This window comes from Ambystoma mexicanum, chromosome 8, assembly GCF_040938575.1.
Source record: "Ambystoma mexicanum isolate Mex_15411 chromosome 8, UKY_AmexF1_1, whole genome shotgun sequence".
Classification (NCBI taxonomy): domain Eukaryota; kingdom Metazoa; phylum Chordata; class Amphibia; order Caudata; family Ambystomatidae; genus Ambystoma; species Ambystoma mexicanum.
The window spans coordinates 1418292519-1418314974 of NC_090929.1; the positions used below are offsets into that span (position 1 = coordinate 1418292519).

A 22456-nucleotide genomic window follows, 5' to 3' on the forward strand; every position below is an offset into this window, starting at 1 on the left:
ATTGAACACATTCCAAATCTTTTCATATGTCGACATTTTGCATTTCAGTCTGTAAATAAGTTTCTCCGTCCGTGAGAGGCATTGCATTTCCTGGATCCACTCCCCATAGGAAGGAGATTCCCTCCCCTTCCATCCGCGGAGAATCAACCTCTTGGCCACAATAAATGCACGAAAAAACCACTTCTTGTGGGCTGCGCTGATTTCACCCAACCCTGAATCATCACCCAGGATTACCGTCCTAAAATCGAGAACTGAACCACCTCCTGTAATCCTGTCACACACATTACAAACCTCACTCCAAAAATCTCTGACTCTCACACAATCCCACAGCATGTGTTCCAATGACCCGACTGCCTGGACGCACCCCCAACAGTTAGAATTGTCAGACATGCCTCTTTTATGCAATGTTTCAGGGCACCAATATACCCGGTTCAGGATCTTTATCTGTCGAGAACGTTCACTTAGATTCAGAGAGCACAAAGATACATTACTGCACATATTCTGCCAATCATCCAAATCAATCTCTGATCCTATTTTCTCACTCCACACTCCCCGCAAATTGTCATTACTCCGAAAATGTGACACCATTAGCTTGTAAAGCCGACTGGCTAAACCGCCACACTTCCCACTTGAGTCTGTCAGCAAAGCACACACATCCAAAGAGTCAGACCAGTCGACCTCACCAACCGCTCTCTTTATCCGTCTATATGCAGAGTCCGATAGACCATCAAAATTCCATCTCTCTCTCAGCTCTGCGGCAGTCAACCATCGATCATCATTCCCCAAATCAGAAACCAGTCTAATATTCATCAAAAACCATTCAGGCCAAAAAACTGTCCTCAAATTGTCCCTGATCCTAGGATTCAACCAGATAGAGGCACTCCTGCTTTTGAACGCATCCCGTTCAAGCAACGACCAAACAGCAGTCCATGAATCACGCAAAAAGGATGTTGCCAACAAATTGCCACCCGAAATCTTGGTATTAGTGGTCAACAAGGCTGTCGGGCCCAGCGGCCCATAAGCGCTGGACTCTGCCACCGCCCAGCTGTCTAAATCACCTGACAAAAATGGAACAAAGGAATAAGCAGAAAAGGCCAAATGATAGGCCCGAAAATTCGGTACCCCAAGACCACCCAAATGGACCGGAAGCTGTAACTTCCAAAGACTAAGTCTTGGTGGCTTTTTGTCCCACAAAAATTCTTGAACTAATCGATCCAATTCCTTCCAGTAGCAGCTCTTAATCTTCAAAGGAAGCATGCTAGATACAAAATTGATTTTGGGCGTTGTATTCATTTTCAGGGCATTGACTTTACCCCATAAGGAGAGCTTAAGCAAAGACCACCTTTCTAGATCCGATTTACTTTCCCGAATAACCACAGTCATGTTCTCATCCACCATCCTGGAAAGAGGATACGTCAACCAAACCCCCAAATAACGTAAGCGTTCCCCGCACCACGTAAACCCCTGTCCCGTAACCAGGGTTTTATCACATCCATTCGTTAGGGGCAGCACTTCAGACTTCAAACGGTTAATCTTGTAACCCGAGCAATCATGAAAACCCGACAACAGCCTCATCAAACTAGGCAAGGACACCTGCAAGTTCTCCAGTACTAATAGAAGATCGTCTGCATAAAGCCAAGCCTTTTGTACCATACCCCAGCAACTCACCCCGTGCAAATCTGGTTCATGTTTGATGCAAACAGCAAGAGGTTCAATTGCTAGAATGAACAACAGAGGGGAGAAAGGACAACCTTGACGCGTGCCGCGTTCTAAACAAAAGGGTTCTGAAATTAGGCCATTAGTCTTAACGGCAGCAGTCGGCTTGGAATATAGAAGAGCAACCCAAGAAATGAACTCCTCCCCCAGATTCATCTTCCTCAGTACAGAGTACAAGTAATCCCAACTAACCCTGTCGAACGCTTTTTCCGCATCAAGCGAAAGGACAGCAGCATCTCGATTCGTTCTGTCTGCCGTTTCCATGGTAAGCAATAATCTTCTGATGTTACTAGAGGTACGCCTATTTTTCATGAAACCAGATTGTTCCTCACCAATCAGATTAGGTAAAAATTGCGCCAGGCGCATAGCAAGGACATTGGCAAGAATCTTATTATCCGTATTGATTAGGCTGATCGGACGGTAACTGCCTGGGAGATTACAATCCCTACCCTTTTTCAAAAAAACCGAAATAGAAGCATGATTAGTACTTTTAGGCAGCATCCCAGTCTGTTTGCTAGATACGTACACTTCTCTCAAGAGTTCCAAGGCTGAGTTCGGAAGAACCTTATAAAACTCACAAGGGAGGCCATCAGGACCCAGGGATTTGCCTGTATTCAGCGCTGAAATCGCTCCTTTGATCTCATCCACCGTAATTTCAACACCAAGCAGATCACGATCGTCATCTAAAACCGTCGGGATTGGCAAATTACCAAAGAAGTTCTCACCCACACCGGTAATACCCGCCTCTTTGCTATACAGATTCTCATAGAAGTCACGAAATGTCAAGTTAATTCTATTTGGATCAAATGTAATTCTACCATCCTTGTCTATAATAGACGTTATTGCAGATTCCGAAATCCTTTTCCTTAACCTGTAAGCCAACCATCTGTCGCAACGCTCCCCTTTCTCAAAATATGTACATTTTGAATAGAACAAGCCTCGTTCAGCCCTCATCGTCAAAAAGTCCTCCATTTCTTTTTTAAGTTTCTTCAAAGTTGCTAAAGAAACCCAATTAGTCGGGTCAAGCATCAGATCCCTCGAAATCCCACTAATACGTAGATCTAGATCACGCCTCTTACACTCTTCCTTCTTTCGCTTACCACACGACAGCCCTAAACAGATACCACGCATACTGCATTTAAAGGCTTCCCACGTGTTCTCAACACTGATCTCTTCCGAGCGATTCTCTGAAACAAAGTAATCCGCCTCCGAAACAATCCGTTCCAAAATGTCATCATCTAAGAGAATAGATGTGTTCATCTTCCATGAGAAACTCCTTTTACAGTGAAATTTAAGTCTCAAATGCATCTCAACGGGGGCATGATCACTCAATAAAATATTGCCAATACTACTTGACAACACTTTCCGATACATTCCCACCAGACAAAATCATATCCAATCTAGAGAACACACCATGCGCACCAGAAAAGAAGCTATATTGCCGTTTGTCCAGGTTCTCCAAGCGCCACATATCTTTCAGATCATGCTCCTCCAAGAGTGAGTGAAGTGCTTGGTGATGATAATCACAACGCAACACACGCCTGACTCGACTTCTATCCAGATCAGGATCAATTACCGTATTGAAATCACCCCCAAGCAGAATATTAGGGTTATTCAAATCTAAAAGGGTTTGTGCCACCATTCTGAAGAAGGAGCCATCAGCCACTGTGGGAGCATACACATTGCAAAGGGTTAACAACTCCCCCTGAATCTCAACCAGCAATGCAATCATTCTGCCCTCTTTATCTGCACATTCCTTCAGGATTTTAACAGGCAGTTTCTTACGAATCAGAATGGCCACACCCCTCGACCTTGACGAGAAGGAAGATCCATAAACTGAACCCACCCACTCCCTTTCCAGCCTCGAAATCTCGTCCTCCAAAACATGAGTCTCTTGTAAAAAACAGATGTCAGCATGCATATCCTGTAACATGTGAAAAACTTTCTTCTTCTTTAACGTATTATTGACCCCATTAACATTCCAAGAGACAATGCGCAGGTCATTAGTGGTCCCCCCTATGCAAAAAGGCATCATGACTATAAAATCTGGAACATCGAAAGCAAAACTAAAATAAAAAGAAAATGAAAAAAAAACAGAAAAAGAAAATAAACATAAAAACGAACCAAAAACATAAAATAACAAATCTGAAGAATAGATAAGACTGCGAAGTCTATTCAGCTCAAAGAACAAGTGAATCCACATTCAGAACCAATCCCAGGACCCCTCCCAATATCCAATAAAAACCACATTAAAATATTATCAATAAGCATACTAAGAATAATTATCACGCGTAACCGAAAACCGCCACATGACCATAATCCTCCACCCCCCAATAGATGAGTCAAACCATATAAATATAATAATATAATAACAACTATTATTAATAACAACAATTATTAAGGCAACCGGTAAGCCCACCCCTTATTATGTATTGGGGCCCTATGTGTCCTAGACTCTTACATGCTAAATCATAATCCGGGACCAGAGATCCATCTCAGATTTTCCACCTGACTGAAATGAAGTACTCATCAAAATGAAAATTGTGTTCATGGGCATGTTGTTACCTAGCATTAAAGTTTTGGCAACAGCTCTGTGTAAGTTACTTCACACTCCCCTCACCTTCAGACCCCAGAGCCAACATGTAGGATCTCACTCTCCACAATATCCCCAACACAACCTGACTACAAAAACTCATAAATAATCTCAAAAATAAAAATTATAATAATCACGAAGGTTTACCAACCCCAAGCCGGCATCAACTAAACCAACAGATTCCACAGAGATCACATCTAAATGAACAGAGGACAAATGGGCAAAAGGCACTATGAACTTGAGACAAAAAGGGCAGAATACCAAATTGAGTGCCTAGATTCGGATTTGGTTAAAGGCACTATAAACACTTGAAACGAAAATGGCAAAATACAGGCAAACTAAGAACATTCAGATGCAGTCATACCACTTCCAGAATGCAACAATAAGATGAAGCAGAGGGTGCATACGACATCTTCTCACATGTCAAGGAAGACAATAATCACTTATAGTCGTACTACATTCCTTCTTGACCTTGCATGCTCAGAAGTGGCTAATGGAAAATCACAAATCACACTAGCTAGACGGTAAAGCAATTCATCAATCAAATACATGTCAAGAATAGAAAAACATGAAATTGTCTGCTGTGGCAGTTAATGGACTCATGTCTATTTGTTGTTTTCTAAAGCATAGGTCAGCAATTAAAAGCTTTCAGTCCCTAAGAGTCTGTGTGAGGGACGCCTTGATGCATATTCTCCGAGCCTGGCTCTCTGGATATGCAGACCACCCTGTCCATGAGCAGCAGGTCCCTCTGCAATCATCAGCAGCCTCGCTCTGCTGAGAAGCAGGGCTTTTAAAGTCTTCTATATAATTGACGTCTATGGGAAGCAAATAAGATTCTCCTAGCACATGCTGTGAGCTTCTTCACAATATAAACAAAAAGCAAATATATATGGTTCAAATAAACAAATTCTACTTCTCCCGGAAGGTCTTACCCATTCTAGAATGCTAGCATCATCTTCCCTCTGGTGTTCGTGGTGCCGTTTGCCTATAGCCGAGCATGTGTCACTCTTATTTACAAAGAGCAATGGGCACACAATGTTTACAACAAATGTCCCAGGCAGCTTATAAAGTAAGCAAAAGCAAGTGTCTTCTCCATTTCAAAACCTCTTCCTAGCTGTTTTCGGGTCATGTGTTTCAAGTCCATAGTTGACGACCCAGTCCGGGCCTCCCCGCACCGAGAGCACAGCAAAAGCACATCGGGTGCGTTCCTTTCGTTCGAAGATGCCGGGCGGATCAGCTGACGTGAGCGCCGCTCGGCGTGCTTCAAACGTCATTCCGCGCGGGTCCTTTCCTCTTAGTATGCCGGCAGCAACGCGGAGCTCCGTCCGAGGCCGTAACATGGAATCCGGGTAAGAAGAAGTTCCAAATCAATTTTAAAAAGACTCGAAATGCCAACAGTCATCGGCCACCGGCGCCATTTTAAAAAATAAAACCTACTGTGAAAATAAGTACAATGTAAAAACAAGACTGATCCACTGGGGGATGAGGCAATTGGATGTTTTGTAAATCAATTAATTAGTCAGAGCAGGTATAGGAACACCTTTCTTATAGGTCTCCAGCCAATCCAGCGCTTGCACAGGGTCAGAAGTGCTTTTTTCCCCCTCAGGAAATACCATAGTAAAAACGTTATTCCTGTTTAGAAATGCTCGCAGAGACAGCTGTCTGGCCATGTCTTTAGCCCCCTTAAATGACCTCCTCAAGAGCAGGATTTCTTTGGGATAATCAGGGTATAAATAAACAGATTTACCTTTGAAGGAGGCATTCTCAATCTTCCTAGCAGCTTTCATTAAACACTCCCTTGACCTCTGATTCAAAAAGGAAATCAAAACATGCCTCGCTTTGCCCCCCTGATGTTTCCCAATTCTAAAGACATTGTCAATATCTTCCATTTTAACGGTGAGGCAATGGAAACTTTCCTTAAAAACCTGAAAAATCAGGGAGGGCAAATCCTCTTCATCTCCTGCTGGATCCTCCACTCCAACCAATCTGATGTTTTTAGCCCTGAGCTTTAACTCCAAATCCAATCGCAGTTCCATTTCTCTCTTCAAGTCAGACTTCAGGTTATTATATGCTTGAAAGCTGCCTGCAATCTCAGAACTCATAGTCAAGGATGATTTCTCCAAGTCTGTGACTCTGCCATCCAGTTGGCCAGTCTTCAAATTAAGCTCAGCCATAGTCAGCTTGATTTCACTCACATCCTGGGCCACCCTAAGAATAGTTTTGTAGACGTCAGACAGGCTTGGGGTGTCCTCCATCTCTGGGACCTGCTTGGATTTTTTTGAGGCAGGGTTCTCGGCTTCACCAATCTTTTTCTTTGAGTTCATGACAATGGGCCTCATTACGACCCTGGCGGAAATCGTGGTGCCAAATGCACCATGGAGCACGGCGGAAAGCTGCCGATAGCGCCATGGGGGTTGGCGGATTTACCGCCCCATTCCGAGGTTGGCGGGGCGGTAAATCCCCATTTTACCCTTCCCCATTCCCATTTTTGCCCCATAGGGTATAATGGGAGTGGGGAAGGCGTTAATTACGCCACCGTAAAATACGGTGCCGTAATTAACAACAAGGTCCCGTAGCGCCATGGATTTCTCCGCCCGGAAAAACCAGGCGGAAAACGCTCCATGGCGCTACGGGAACTCGTAGTGGGGCGGACGGGTCCGCCGCGAATACCGCTGGCGTAAACCCACTCCGCCAGGGTCGTAATGAGGCCCAATGTCTTTATAAATTTCTTCAGGGAGAGGTCCAGAGCAGTTGAGCTAAGCTGCTACTCCGCTGCCAGCCATTCTAGAATCTCATTTTCACCACATTGACTACAGTCACCGAGGGCGTTCCTACCAAAAATCGCATTGACGTCACACAAGTGGGGAAAGAGCGCTATATAAATAACCAAATACAATACAATACAATACACACATTTCACCCACCATCCTATTTAAGTGTTGAATATTGCATCTTATGCTGCTCGGTTCAGAACACTGAAGGATGGTATTGTGAAGCAGAGAATGTTTTTGGTCTTTAAGTCTGTGCCATGAAGTCAAGCCTCTAGTTCGATCCTTAAAGTCCAGCACAGTAACATTCACTGGTACTTTGCCCCTGCAACCAACGATGGAGGAGGTCTTTCCTACTTACCATTGTAACTCTGCGCAATTTATATATATCCTGATCGGTCCATCTATATAGTCATTCATTTTGTCACCAGTGTTGATTATTAAACATGAAAAGAAACAGAAATAGGTAGCTTGGAGTTATCCAGCAAGTGGATGTAGCACACAGGTCTCAACAACAATTCATTGTACACATCAATAATCATTACATTCAATCAATACACATAATCAATATCTTACCTTCATTGAGAGTGAGCAGCATGAAATTCACAGCAAAGCATGTCAAAAGAGAACATACAGGCATCTGCCACCTGAAAGAATGAAATAGAGCAGTTCAATGCTTAAATTAATCAATTTATTTATTATGTTACTAATGTATTAATTAAAGTGCTTATGGCCTAATTCACAGAGTGTTTTCCAATGGATTGCACCACTAGGACTGGGAGGATAGCTCAGGGGCAACGCGCATGCCTTGGAAGCGACGAAACAGAGCAACACAGGATCGATCCCTGGTTCTGTGCTTAGAAATCTCTGGGTATTAAGCGTGTTATAAATAAACAATTACAATTACAAATTACATTATAAAAATGTTTCCGTGAATCAGGGACTTTGTGTTCCCCGTTATGTTATTTTACATGGGTTCTATACTGCACCAAATCATCAGTGCAGTGATCTCAGAGCGACTAGCTTGTCTGAAAGTTGGGAGCATTGTACTCCCAACCGGGTTACTCGGATATTAGTCTGCAGAGCAGAAGGAGTGGTGAGGAATGGAAAGTGAGTGAAAAATCCCAACAGTAAGGGTAGGGCAGGGAAGAGGGCAGGGGGTGAGGCATTCGGGTGCAGAGTGTTTAAAAAGATGTATTGTTCCTGTTACATACATCCCCTATGTAAGTGTTGTAGCAGGATGATTGTGATGTGTTTTAATTGTCATCAATACCTATGAAGGCAGATTATTGTAACTATCCCCAAGTACAAATGGTGCATTGGGCGCATTGGACCAGATGTCCTCAAGCAGACTGTGCAGGTAAGAAAGGGCAATTCCCCCGGATGCATCTTAAAAGTTGAGGGCTAAACTCCAGAGTCTTACTTCTGTGACTGCTGAACCTAAAGACCAGGCAAGGTCTAGTTGAGTGGATTCAGTATGTGGAAAAACTAGAATGTCATGGGTTAGATGGGGCAAGGAGGGAGAAGAAAAAAACATTTTTTTTTTTTTAAACTTCTGCAGAGACAGCTGGGCAACAGAGATCCAGTGTTATCTATATTAGATCTAGAAAACAAACGATATGCTACATTTTTGTCTCAATTCCTTACTGTATTCATCTTGTATAAACGCTGTGTGGGTGGTACTCCTGGAATTAAACTGTTGGCAATAAATTAATGTTTATCACATTGGAGAATTGTTGTGGAAATCCTGATTGTAGACAAATCTATAGATGGTTTGATGTTTACCCCTTCGAGGCGTTGCCCTTGGATAGCTGGAATAGCCAGTAAAATGAAGATCAAGATCTGTCCTGCTTTGATGGCACCGTCAGACTTGTACCTTGGGTGGCGGGAGATGAGGCAAGCAAACCTGTAGCACTGCATAAGAAGTGTGGAAGGCTCTATCCCCTAGGCAGTGAAACATGTGCAAGGCAGGCTATCTATAGTTAATAATTTAAAACATGGTGACATTACAGTTGTTCATTTAGTTGTACAGAGGAGATTTGATGGGAAAAACAAAATGTGTCCGATAAAGAGAACCGAAGAATCTCAGGCACATAAAGTGATCTGCCCAAAATCAAATCACTTTGGTCAAGAGCGGTAGCCCAGTTTTAAATCCCAACCCTTCTCAACCTCATACTGGTGTCCAGTTTATTTATAAGAATTTCCACATTTGTCATATAAGAAAGCTAAAGCAGATGGGCAAACATATTTGTGGGAGATCATACAATTATGGTCAAGTGGGGAAACTGGAATCAGGATAAGTGGCAGTATTATTTCAGTGGCAGAGAGATAACACAGTTATTGACAGCACTGGAGGGACATCAAATGATCTTCCACTCTGTAGAGGATTTTAAGAAAGTTTGAAAACTGACACTGTAGCATGTTCTCAAACAGTGATTGATAATGGGCACCAAGATCCAGCTAATAAAACTACCTATAGCTTAAGCCAGGGCATAAGTACTTCTAACCAGGGCTCCAGATAAGGGGAGTACAAGGCCTTTTTACGCATGAAAATCTTGTAAATACGCCAGCTTTATTATTTTCCTGCGTACATTTACACACAAGTTTAGAGCAGAGGGCAGTGCAAGTGTCAGGTTACTTGACAGAAACAAGAAGGCTTCTTGTGATTTTTATCTACATGGCTGTAATTGCAAGCCACCTCTGAAACAGAATGCATTTCTCTGAAACCTTTCAAAAAAATAAACTGCACACTGATAAAAGGAATAGTTTCTTTCCATTCAGCTTAAGAAGCACTATGCATGTGTTCCTAGAATTTTAGGAATGTATAATTAATAAGAGGGAAAACTGAGTTGCAATTGAGAATATTTTTTTTCTTAACATGTTATTCTTTTTTCCAATAAAAGCAAATCAGTATTGCGCAATTGTATTTTTCAGAGTTCCGGTGCTGTGTGCATTATCATACAGAGGCAGATCATTTTTACACTTCTAATTTAAATTATAAAAACAGTGTGTAGAATGATGACTATGCACAGTCTAGTTTACATCCAATCAACCTTGCAGTCAATGGGGCACATTACTATAAATGGTCAGTGGCAGCAGAGTCTTTGCTCAAGGGTGAATCATTGTCATTACACTGATCACAGGTGTTCTAGCCTTTCAAATCTTCAAGGCTACAAATAAAACATCCAAACCTGACTCTCAAGAAAGTGCAAGTGCTGTTCAAAAACAAACAAATGAAAGTTACATTGGTAATTGAAATAGAAACTCAGCAAAACCTGTCCCTGTGATAATCCAGATAGGTATTTAACTTTATGTAGCGCTTCATAAATGGTTTGCCGTACTGTGATCATTATACCTCAGTCGATACTCAGTTAACCAACCTCTGAAGGATGTTAGCCAATAAGATAGCTCAGCCGGTTGAGCACTCATTGCTGTAATCCCTGCGTGATCTGTGGGTTGCGGGTTCGAATCCCGGCAAGTCCAACTCAGCCTTTTATCCTTTCGAGGTCGATAAAGGAGTACCGACTTTGGTTTGGTGGTAATTGTGATAAATATGTTCTATGTACATCGCTTTGCCAAAAGAGCTATATAAATAACCATTTGACCACTAGATTGGATATAGAATTTAGCATGGAGTCCTTGCCTCTCTGCACTGTTGTATCATAACATTGGCATACCATTAGATAGTAATAGCTCCAGGAAATTAGGACTTTCATTAAACATCAAAAGACAATTCTGCTATCGAAACTCAAAACACACAATACAAATTCATGTATGCTTTACTATATAATTGGCTAGGTTTTGTGATTTCAACATTTAAATATATACAGGAGAGATCAAATGGCCAGAAATAATGAAAGGTGTATTCTGTCACAATGCAGAAAGCAGCCGCATAGTAATGAGTTCCATACAGTTTTTCACACATCAGCTGGATGTTGCATACATTTTACTCTGTTGGGAAGAAGAAAAGTCATTTTGCTCTCTTAAAATCACATTTACTCTCAAAGTTTAAAAATAGAGAGTAAAATACTCCCACCTAAAAAAATCTTATCTGGAGCACTGCTTCTAACTGATCAGTAATCAGATGGTTGAATCAAAGTGATTGCACCAGGGTGCAATCACCAACACATGGAAAGCAACTGCTACACCAAAATGAGGCTCCAATACAGAAATCTAAATTCCAGAGTTTGATTTAACCCTGGACCATACTTCTCAACAGTCGTTTTAGTGTAATATTGCACCGCATGGTAGTGGTGTTCAGTTGCTTTCCCAATGTCAAACAGTTTTGCTAAAATGAACATGCCTGGACTAGAACTTCTATCCTCTGGCTCTAAAGACGGAAACTTAACTAGGCTGAGTCTATCACTGCTGCCCTTCTTTACAATCTTGACTTAATGTACCAATTACACTGGTATTCAGTTTATTTCTCAGCAGTTGCACATTTGGTAGATAGGGAAACTGGAGTATAAGGAGCCAAGTGATATGCCCAAGATAACATACTTTTGGTCAAGTGGCGTAACCAGCAATAGAATGTATATATTCTGATTCCAAAGTTTGCAGTTTAGCCACCAAACTACATGCCTCCACTCTTGGACAATGTTTTTGGTTTAATAATGCATTTTAGACTGGTATTTAGCTTGTTTCTAAGCACCGACAAATGTGCCAGATGAGGAAACAAAAGGACAAGGAGATAAAGTAATGTACTTAAGGTTACACCATTATGCTCCAGTTGGCTGTCCAAGATTAGAGCTCATTCTTCTGGTTCCATAGTTGACCATTAGTCTGATTTCCTCTCTTCAATTTCCCATTCTCTCTCCCTTCTTATGTCTTCTCCTTACTTTACCAGTTATAAATAGTGCAGCGTAGTGGGACTGTGGACATGGTCATGTGAGCTAGCTGGTGGTGCATTGTCTGTGTGGGGATTGGGAGTCGCAATCCCTCTGGGTGGGGGTGGAGTAGGGATGTAACGGTATTACGGTATACCGTTAAAGATACCGTGAACCACTTAATTGAACAATAATAACCGTCACATTGTTTATACCGGTATACCATTCATACCGTTAAGTGTGCTTTTCAATCTGATTTGGAAAGGCTGCAGTAAGCAAGTGCTGCACAGTCTTGGTCTTGCACTGTTGGATGTGCCGTCTGCCAAGTAGTTTCAGTTTGAGCAGTTTTTAATGCCATTCCATAAACCACAAGTGCCTGACACAAAATCAATATGTTAGCAATAGGAAGAATAAATACAGTACCAAGAAGGAAAAGGGTTTACTTTTTTTTTAAAGCGCTCACACAGCCTGCGGGCATCAAGGCGGTGTTAAAGAAATTGTTTATTTAGTTGTGTAATTTGCGTATTTATAACACGCTTAAACGCCCAGAGGTTTCTAAGCGCTGACCCAGGGAAATCAAACCTGTGTTGCTTCGTGTCGTCTTGCTTCCAAGGCACGCACGTTGCCGCTGAGCTATCCTCCCGGGACTTTGGGTTGGCGGCTTTGGGGTTTATATATTTATAATGGATAATGTTTTCTAAACATATGACGATGGGGGATGTCCCTGGTTCCATCATTGAATTTACATATAATAAGTCACACTGCGAAATGTACTCATCTTTGTGGGTATTCCCTGCTGCCATACCAAAGGGTAACATGTCTGTGATTACTGAACACCTTTTGGCCCGGAAGTAAACTAAAGGCTGAGAGAGAGAGACAGAGAAAGCGAGAGAGAAAGAGAGAGAAAGAGAGAACAAACATATACCACCATCAAACTCCATTGATCTGTGGCATGTAGGTTATCAAGATGGCAACATGTTCATCTTCACCAGTAGCCAGTGGGTGAGCTAAAAGCCTTAATAACCACTTAAGAAAAGCTATTCAGTTTGCTTTGCCAGTTGCAGCAGGGCTTCCCCCTCCTCCTCTCCACACGTGTGTTTGGTGGAAGCAAGGGGTGGCATTTCAGTGGAAAGTATGTTGAAAAGCCCAATTCTGGCCCTGGGTGCCTGGTTTTGTTTGTGATGATAAATCTGACAATTTATGACCTTTTAGAAAATATTTGTTAAAATTAGTTAACTCCACCTACTATACCGTGATAACCATGATATACCGTCATTTGGCAAGAAGGTTATTGTACCGTCAAAAAACTAATACCGTGACACCCCTAGGGTGGAGGTGGCAATTGGCAATGTATTGGTGTGTGATTGGGTGTGGGTGGAGAAACCTTCTGTTGAGGTGTTTGGGTCAATGGAGTGTGAAGTATGCATGTGGACCATTCATGAGAGATTAGAGATATGCCTATGTGGGGATGTTCCGGCTATATCTGTGTGGAACGGGGTATGGATATGTAGATACAAGAGCAATGCAATGTCTGAGCTGGCTAATACGCAATTATTGGTACCTATAATTATGTATTAGGCTAATCCAGTATGTATTTATTGATATGTGCCCATTAAATTAAGATTACGAATCCCCAGACAATTGATCATTATAGCTAATCTTGGGCTTACGTATCAGTATTGCTAATCCTGCTGAATAGGTAATATTGCTAAAGCTTTTATTGGTATCATTATTACTGGTCACTTGGTATTATTAATGCTTTCAGATGGTCATTCTTGCTTATCCGCTCCTATGTCATTATTGCTCAGCAAGGTGTAGTCAGGTTGGTCTTATTGGCAAACGCACTGGAGAAAAACATGCCTGAAATTAAGAGCTTTGGATCCCAATTATAAACAGCCTATGTTAAGAAAACAATTTAAACCATCTTAAAAATGATTATGCTTGCTTGCTAAGTGCACGTTGCCCGAAAGTAGGACATATTTGACAGTGATTCTACTTGAGAGTAATATTTGGCAAAGGATTTTGCAGGGATCGGAGTTACAAGAAAACATCCTAAAAGGCAGTAGATGTGTGCAATAAGGTCAGGAGTTGACCTTGTCAATGGGCCACAGGGACCCCTCCTAGCCTGGGGTTGGCATTCTACCAGGGCGCATGCTACAACCGATCCTGGATGAGGGAGTTGGGAGGGCCCCAGTCCCTGACCCACCCCAAACCCCTTCCTATATGTGCCTTGACTGTTAATTCTGGTAGCACTGTCGATCACCCAATGCAATGCACCCTTAATTCGGAGTTCTCTGTGTTTTAGGACTTCAAGAATCACCATGCAATGCCATACGGTGGGAGCCCAGCAGACCATTGAAGAAACCCAACAGCACCAATACAGATTCTGACACTCTGGCGCCTGTCAAACAAAGATGAGAGGAACATTACTCACTGCAGCGGAGAGTGGGCAGAATGTCGAACATAAACTGTTGTTCATATTGCTGTGCACCAAAAAGGGGTGGGGCTAACAGGGGTTTATGTAGCCAAGCATGCTGATGACCCAACCCCAGGGAAAAGTACAGGTTTAGATATGGCACCAGAGTCAGGCGGAATGAGAATCTAATGGAGGGAGGGAAGAGCAGAAAGAGGAGGTTGTGGCTATGAAAGACCTATGAAAGACCTTTAGGAGCCAAACAGAGAGAAGGTGTTCTGGTGAGGTCAGGAGGTGTGGGGGTGGACTGAGTGATGAAGCAAAGGAAAGTTCAGATCTGAACCTGAATCTGAGCTCTGGAGAAAAGACATTCTGGTACAAAATATGATATTATTTTAAAGATGAGTATATTAAGAACTTTCTGGATAGTGAGTAGAAGACGTTAAGCCATAGGAACCACAGCTCGCGGAAACCTGTTTGATGGTTATCGTTTACACTGTCAGGTCACATTTTACTTTACTGCTGCCCTACCACCAGCAGTGCCAACTCTAGAAAGGTCCCCCTGTGGTGGAAAGAAATAGCAATGTTCTGTGTCTGGCCAAGGTAAGTCCATCCCAGGAAGCAATTAACATCACACTGGGTCCCAGAGATGTATTCAGAGTATCAGGTAACATACTGGTTGAGGATGGACAAGGCAAAACAGAATCTGACGAGTTATGGAAACAGGAGGTGCTTTTCATGTTACTAACTCTCCTTAAGAAGGAAGTTTAAGGCCTGTTTTGCTGCCTTTTCCCCACTAACTGTACCAGCAGATAGCAAATGGGGATGGCGGGGCCAAATGAGTATATCCGTAAGTAGGGTGGAATGCAAAGTGTTGTTCAGTGTACCACAATAATGTCAGCAGAAAACCTTTATAACTATCATTTTTAAACACTCTTTAGTGCCCCCTTTTAGAGTGGACTGTGCACTGCTGTATCCCGCACTTCTATGCACACCCAAAGGATTCAAAAATCTTAGATTTAACTATTTAGGATGCAACAACTCCAACAAACTTTCAACGACCTCCTCTCCTTCCAACAGTTTCTTCTCTCGTTCATCTAACACATCATCGACTGCAATAGCTTCCTTATGCTCCCAGTCTATGGGCCACAGCTTGGTTTAATTGAACCCCATAATTCTGGTTTATATCAGGCTTAATCATTGCTTTTTTTATTTTTTGTAGTTCCTGTGTCTACCAGGAGGGAGGAAATCCATATCTTTTCACCAGATTTCTGTCTGGGGCTGCAACATCTTATGGTGTAGGACGATCCTTTGCCCTAGCAATATTGCTAACTGCAGGCAGGTTTAAGGCAAAGACAGTGTTAGCATTGTGGGCTACCTTTAGTATTTATTTCTTTCTCAGGTTTCTTATTCCTCAAGTTATTGACTTCCCATCAAATGATCTTGTCAGCCAAGGTTGGACCAATGGACATCACCCATGTCCAGCGTTTAACTGACAGTTGCCAGAAACAGTCGTCCTGCTTAACGCAAGCTTTTAACTACCACTTTTAAGAAACACTATGTAATGGTAAGAATAAAACATTACTGCTTTGTAATATAATGAAAAGAATAAAGCCCTCAGGTATTAAGGACAGCCAGATACTGTGGGATGTTTTCCCCCACTAGTCCAGGCCCTGCAACATTCCTATGTGCTGCTTGCATCAGGAACATCAGAATGGCCACTGGAAAGCATTATGCACGCTAAAATCACCCAGTGCACAGGAAAAATCTGAAAAATAGGCCGCCATCCGCTTTTGCCTATGTCAGTGGTAACACAGGAGACCACTGCCAAAACCCATCATTTGGCTGCCCACATAGCTAAATGACTGCAAAAGGAACACAGGGCTGTGTGGAAATACGTTTTTCTTGGTTGTCAAATTTACAAAAATCATGGCTCACAAACCACCCAAAAGATCCAACCTCCTTGTTGAGTGTTGAACATCATTCTACTTCAAGAATCCACATAAATATAATGTCCGCAGAAGTATATTTTATCAGAACAAAATCCACTTTAGAGATGCTTGCTGGAAAGAAATATGTCAAAAATGGGTGCAATACCGTTACTCGCCTCTGTCAGACGCTGGGGATCTCTAAATCTGTCGGGTGAAACTGGTGTCTCAAAAGCTAAATATGCCAAAGAAGGGACTTCCATCAAATGCAATATAGGGTGCCACACATTGATTTTCATGTTGAAAAAGACTGGAATTGAAGATATGTTTGCTTATTTGTAACTGTAATTTTTCACAAGGAACAATGTCACAATTGACTATAAGGTAACCTGATTCAGCTAAAACTTCAAAGAGGTTTTTCCCCACGGAGAACACACCACCCTGCTCCTTCCCACCAAAAGGAGAGAATATCTTATTGGGATGCTAATGAGAAGGGGAGGAGACTTCCTCTGCTGCTCTGAGAAAGAGACAATGGGTTCCTTGATCTGAAAGAAAATGCTAATTCGGGTGTGACTGACACCAACTGCCCAGGAAGACAAGCCCATGTGACTCTCTAGCCCAGCCAAGACCTTGGAGGCGGAGACAAACCATTGTGTGTGTTCAGAGAGCACAGAAAATTTTGTTTTGGAAAAAGACTTATAAAATATTGTACCAAACTGATAAAAATATGGAATTTATAGGTTATTAAAATGAAAAATGTGCTCACAGTTTAAAACTAATCTGGAATCTGTGCGACATTCAGAGACTGAACCACGAAAAAGTTAATATTCTAGCTATTGTAATTATGTCAGGAACATGACAATTTCCAGGAATATGCCCAGATGTTATGTGTATGCGTGTGTAAAAATTGGTACAGAACTGACACTGAGTAACCGCCCAAAAGCACAAAAAATAGTCATTTGTGAACCAAAACTCGTAGGAAGATGAGGCTTGGACAGAAACGTACCTTAGTCAATCTGTCATGCAATTATGTATTATTAACAAGTTGTGCATATTGGAAATATGTTTTTGGGGAAAAAATAGATTTTCTGGGTAAGAAAAAAGGGGAGGGATTTTCTCTGGACCCTAAACACTGTGTCACTCTGACACATGATGACACATCATGACACACTGTTCCCTTCTCAAATCAGGAGAGGGGGAATTCTCTGACCTATCAGATACTTAGAGGGTTGGGCATAGTATAATCAGCCTCCCCACCCCTTTGGAAGATGGATAAATAGGGACTGTTGAGGACCCAGACACACACATTCACTCATCACTGATCTACCGGCGAAGCGCTGTGCAGGAAGAATACAGACTCCAGAACCCATGTCTAGACTCCAGAACCAGACTCCAGAACCCTGAAGCAGAGGCCTAACCCAAAAAGCTGAACTCTTTTCAGCATGCCTTTAAAATCTAGCAACCTGATTTTAACCCCTAAACAACCACGGGGCCTAACCAATTCAACAGCCTGGCTGTGCTGTGTTGGCTGTCTCTGGCCAAGAACCCTTGCTAGAACCCAAGATCCAGATCAGTCCAGCAGAGCTGTAACCCAGAACCCATCAGATCCAGTCCAAGAGGCCGTGCAGACCAGAGGGCCTTGCTGAGAGCAGAATCCAGCGCCTGAATCCTGTCCGGTGGCAAGCGAATTCCAGCCAAACCTTTGACCAGATCTTTGTCGGGTCCATTCCATTCCAAAGCCATAGTAGTGAGTATTTAGCATAGAACTGTCCATAGTCATCTCTTAGCTTAAGTAATCCCATCCAAACCATTCCAACACATCCATAAATGCATTATTGAATCTTTTTTGTCCATCTTGAATTCTTCTCTCATCCACATAATCCTGTGATAATTGTAGTGATAATCATCTTGCCGCTAATATATATTTTCTGGAGAAAGGCAATCGTCTCAGGCAGACAGAAACCATCCGGAGGCGCCTCTGGATCGGTGGCTGTGCTGTCCGTGTAGTTTGCGGCTCCATAGACTCCCTAGTGTTAAGAAATCTTTGTTCCAAATCTTCAACAGCGCATCTTTCATTTTGAAATCTTTTGAGAAAAATCGACCTTGACTAAAACCTCTGTAACTTCTGAACCGTACGTGCTAGGAACGAAATTTGAAGCTAACATCCTCAGCTTTCAAACGAACTAAGAACCGCATTCCAACTCCTGATAGTTTTGGTGTAATCGCTTTGCACTGAAAGGTTTGCCGCGATTTCGCATTTGGCTCAATTTCACCAAATGTAAAAACAGCTACCTCTTGCTTTCAACTTCTGAATTTCGTTTTCCATCTGCTAATCATTCAACAATCCGTGCTAGTGTATATGTAATGCATGGACCTTGGAAGGTTTGGAACCGATGGAAGTACACCTAACATGGATGCTGGAAAGTTCGTGTGGCGGTCTATGCCTCATCCAAGATGGCCTCCAGCACGCATTTACGCACAATGCACCAGTGCTCCGATGCATTGTATCAAAGTACTTTCGTACCTTCCCAGCGCTGTGTTCTGAACTCTCGCTACTTATTATTGCTTCCTGTTGATTATTCATCTCTCTTCTTCGACAATCTTTACACCGCGGTTTACGTACCTTTTTTCAGGTAACTTTTCTTATAACGGTTGGATCCTTGTTAATCGCACTTTGAGGTTTGTTCTTAAACTCCTCAGTCTCTGTATCTATCCTTCCTGCTACATCTCTTGTTTACTTTCGCCTTGCCTTCCAGTTTCTTTTCATTACATATTGTTCCTATTTCTTTTACTTACTCTGTTTTCTTCCGCCTGGATTTCATCTCTCGAGTGGCAGTCTATCCTTTCTAGGCTGTTACTTACCGGCTTGTCTGTTCACCGTCTTTGGCTTACTTCGACCATCCGGCCATTATCCTGTGCTCCTGGTGTGCCTTATCTACAAATCCATCACATCTACAGTCTACAGTCTACAGTCTACAGTAGCGCACCTTCATTTCCTTCGGCACCACCTGCTACTTGGAACTGCCTTTTTGGACACGATCTCTCAGTACTCTCTATGTACTCTTGCAGTCCTTCTCATTTTACCCTTGCTTTTGGAGAGACTACTGTATGGACATTCGATACCAGAGTGTATACTACACTGAAGAGAAGACCGGACTCGCTTCTACTCTTCTACACAACCTGAAGTAGACCATTGACACAGGGTTTTTTCAGCTTGCGGCTTTTTCCCTGGAATAGCAGGTTGACTCCTGGGAGGCTTCTGGGATTAGGTTCCTATCCAGTCACGATGGCCTCCGGGGAGTCACGTCCGTATTTGCATCAAAAGAAGAGTAAATATACCAGGAAGACACGAAGGAAAAAGAAGACGGAACCACAAGAAGACTCCGCCGGTGATTCAGGTGAGGAGGAGTTGGAAAAGAGGGGAACTAAGGTTGCAAGTTTTGACAGTATACCTGAACCAATCCAAAGCAACTCTCACTAGTTCTGAATCTTAAATTAGCGAATTAAAATCCATTTTAGCATTTTTCCCATCCATTTCAACCCACATTTAAAAGAATTTGTCCTGTTTAAAATCAGCCCCGTTTCTTTCTGCTTCCTGGGGGGGAATCGGGATTGAAACTGCAATTGTGGATTGTTATTCCTGAAACCTGTGTGCCCTCATTCCATCTCGTCATATTGCATATTGGGGGGAGTGAGTAGTAACAGAGGGAAAGAGTGATCACATTGTCTTTGATTGAATTTATATCAAGTTTTATTTCTGTGTTGCACTTTCATCATTGCATTTCCTTGAACCCATACAAAGTTATTCTCTGCTACATTATTCTTCCTATTCCTACTCCAAATTGATTAAAGAGATTGTTGATATTGTAATATTACCCATTGCTGATCATTGCATAAATATTCAGAAGTGCGATATTCAGATATTATTCATATTTATAAAAACGTGCTCTATATATATATTGTTCAATTCTTCAAATAAATCTTTTGACTTTGCAAAACAAACCTTCTTCTTGGTTCAGTGAGACCAGGGGGATTCAAAGAGAGGGGCGTTATATAAGGGTACATCATCCAGAAATAAAAGAACTTTTGACATAAAAATATATAAATAAGGGTTTCCATTGGGCATCCCATACTAGGCATTGACTTAGTTGGAGTGCTGGGTTGAAAACACTTACAATACATACAGTGGGGCCATTTCATGTCTGCTTGTTAAATGTGTGGTTACTTTGGTGCTGCTGTCCACCTGCTGCCAGACTTTTTATTTTATTTTATTTTTTAAATCAATGTACAGTTCTTTTGTCGTTACCCCTGCCTGGAAGCGGTTTTGTGCATTCACTAATGTTTACTCCCAGACATCTCTATCATTATTCAGTATATGTGCCATAGTTAGAAAATAATCATGTATATGTAATTCTTGTTTCCCTTTGCTTTAAATGAACTGTGCCAGTGATCAATGCTTGTGATTCTAAGCTTGGCCTGGAAACCTGTGTAACACAATTCACCATGCTGATACATTGCATGTTCATATCCACCTTTGCAGACTTCTCGTACTTCTGTACGCTGCATGTTCCCTGCGTTCTACTGCATTGGTTTTTTTACACAGTTAACCCCTAAATCTGTCCTCTGACAGTTGGGTTGGGGAGTCTCAAGATTGGGCTTCTGTGGATGGTCTAGAAAAGGTAGAACTTAACCTTTGCAAAAAAGTGTCATGAGGCCTACCCCCGGGCATCAGGACCAAGGCCCTCAGCTCCGGGAGCAGGCATCCAGACATTTGTTTAAACCTCAGCAGCCCCGGCTAGGGGCTGTCTGGGTTCAGTCCTGGCGCCATAGGCGCCAGGCTCATAGACTTTACTTACCTGATGCAGACCATGCTGCAAAAGAGTCCAAGCCTACATGAGGCCTGGATGGGACTATTTTGTTACAGGGACTATTTTTTACTCAGGCGTGGCTCTAGGGAACTTCTTACCTGGAACTACTTTGGAGGCTATTTAAACCACACCCGAACAGCAGCACATGCTTCGCGTTATTCTGCATCCAGCAGCGTGACGCTCACCGTGCCTGCAGCCAGCATCCAGTCTTCTGCCACGCCCGCGTGCCTGCTGCCAGCATCCAGTCTTCTGCCACGCCCGCCTCGAATCCGGAGCTCCTAGAATAAAGAAGAAGAAAAGGACAAGGTTACAAAACAAACTTATTTCAAATTCCTCACCTAATTCCGGAACCATTTCATCTCCGGACCTGGAAAGTACATCAGTCCTGCACGCGTTGCTTCGCCAGCTCCAGCACGGCGCCATACTCCCAGTTCTCACAGCATCTTTCGATCCGGCACTGTCTCCATCATTTCTTCGCCGTAATCCGGCACCTAGGGGACACAAGAAAAAACAAGGTGAGCCAAGGGAATCAACAAATACAACCTCTTACCACCATAGACTTACCTGATTTACCACCGGCGGTATTATTCCATAACTCTCCACATTTTCATATGCCGCATCTGTAAAGAGGGAAAAAAACAACACGTTAATGCATGCAATAGTTACCGGACAGCGTTGGGGTAACACAGACTCTTACCTGAACGCCAGCAGCAGCTACGAGACCTTCTTCTCAGGAACTCAGTTGCAACTTCAGGAAGGAAGGGGACAAGAGTGAACATCGGGCACATTGAACTCTTTGAACTTGATACTTACCAATCTCGCCAGGGACTTCAGAGTCAATACTTACCGGAACTCTCCCAACGCCTTCAAACCAGTGAAGTAACTGGTATCTACGCGCCCCTGCAAGACACGCAGGATGGAGAGCTCATCTTTTACGATCATAAGGTGAGGTTACTAAGGGGATATCGGAGGTGATTACTGAGGGAGAGCGAGAACAGTTGGGAGGCCATCACTAAAACCCACAGGTGGTTAATCCCTTTCTCCGCTTGCAGGAAAATACTTCTTCGGGTCCAGCAGACAAGACTAGGCGAGCCAGTCCAGACAGTTATCTCTGCACTACGCATCATGTTGAAAGACCGCAGCTGTCTGGGTCCGATCGACACCCCTGTGGGGTCCAGGTGAGCGTAACAAAAAGCCACTATTCTTCAAGGGAACAGTGGCACATGCCTGGTCCATCACCAAGCCATTTAGTTACTGAGTATAACCTAATGAGTACTCCCCTCACTGAAACTGTGACTAGTTAGAGACATTATAGAAGTCCCCTCCTCTTCCCTGCACTTCTCT

The 22456-nt window shown here is 42.7% G+C and overlaps 1 protein-coding gene across 3 annotated transcripts in view; it reads right to left on the minus strand.

Moving 5' to 3' along the window:
- The window catches only part of ZFYVE27 (zinc finger FYVE-type containing 27), a 570694-nt gene that overhangs the window by 472602 nt on the left and 75636 nt on the right, over nucleotides 1–22456 (minus strand). For all 3 annotated transcript variants that reach the window (XM_069611556.1, XM_069611555.1, XM_069611554.1), the window contains exon 3: nucleotides 7654–7724. In XM_069611556.1, coding sequence (XP_069467657.1) covers nucleotides 7654–7724 — 71 coding nt within the window. The remainder of the gene's footprint in view (nucleotides 1–7653; nucleotides 7725–22456) is intronic.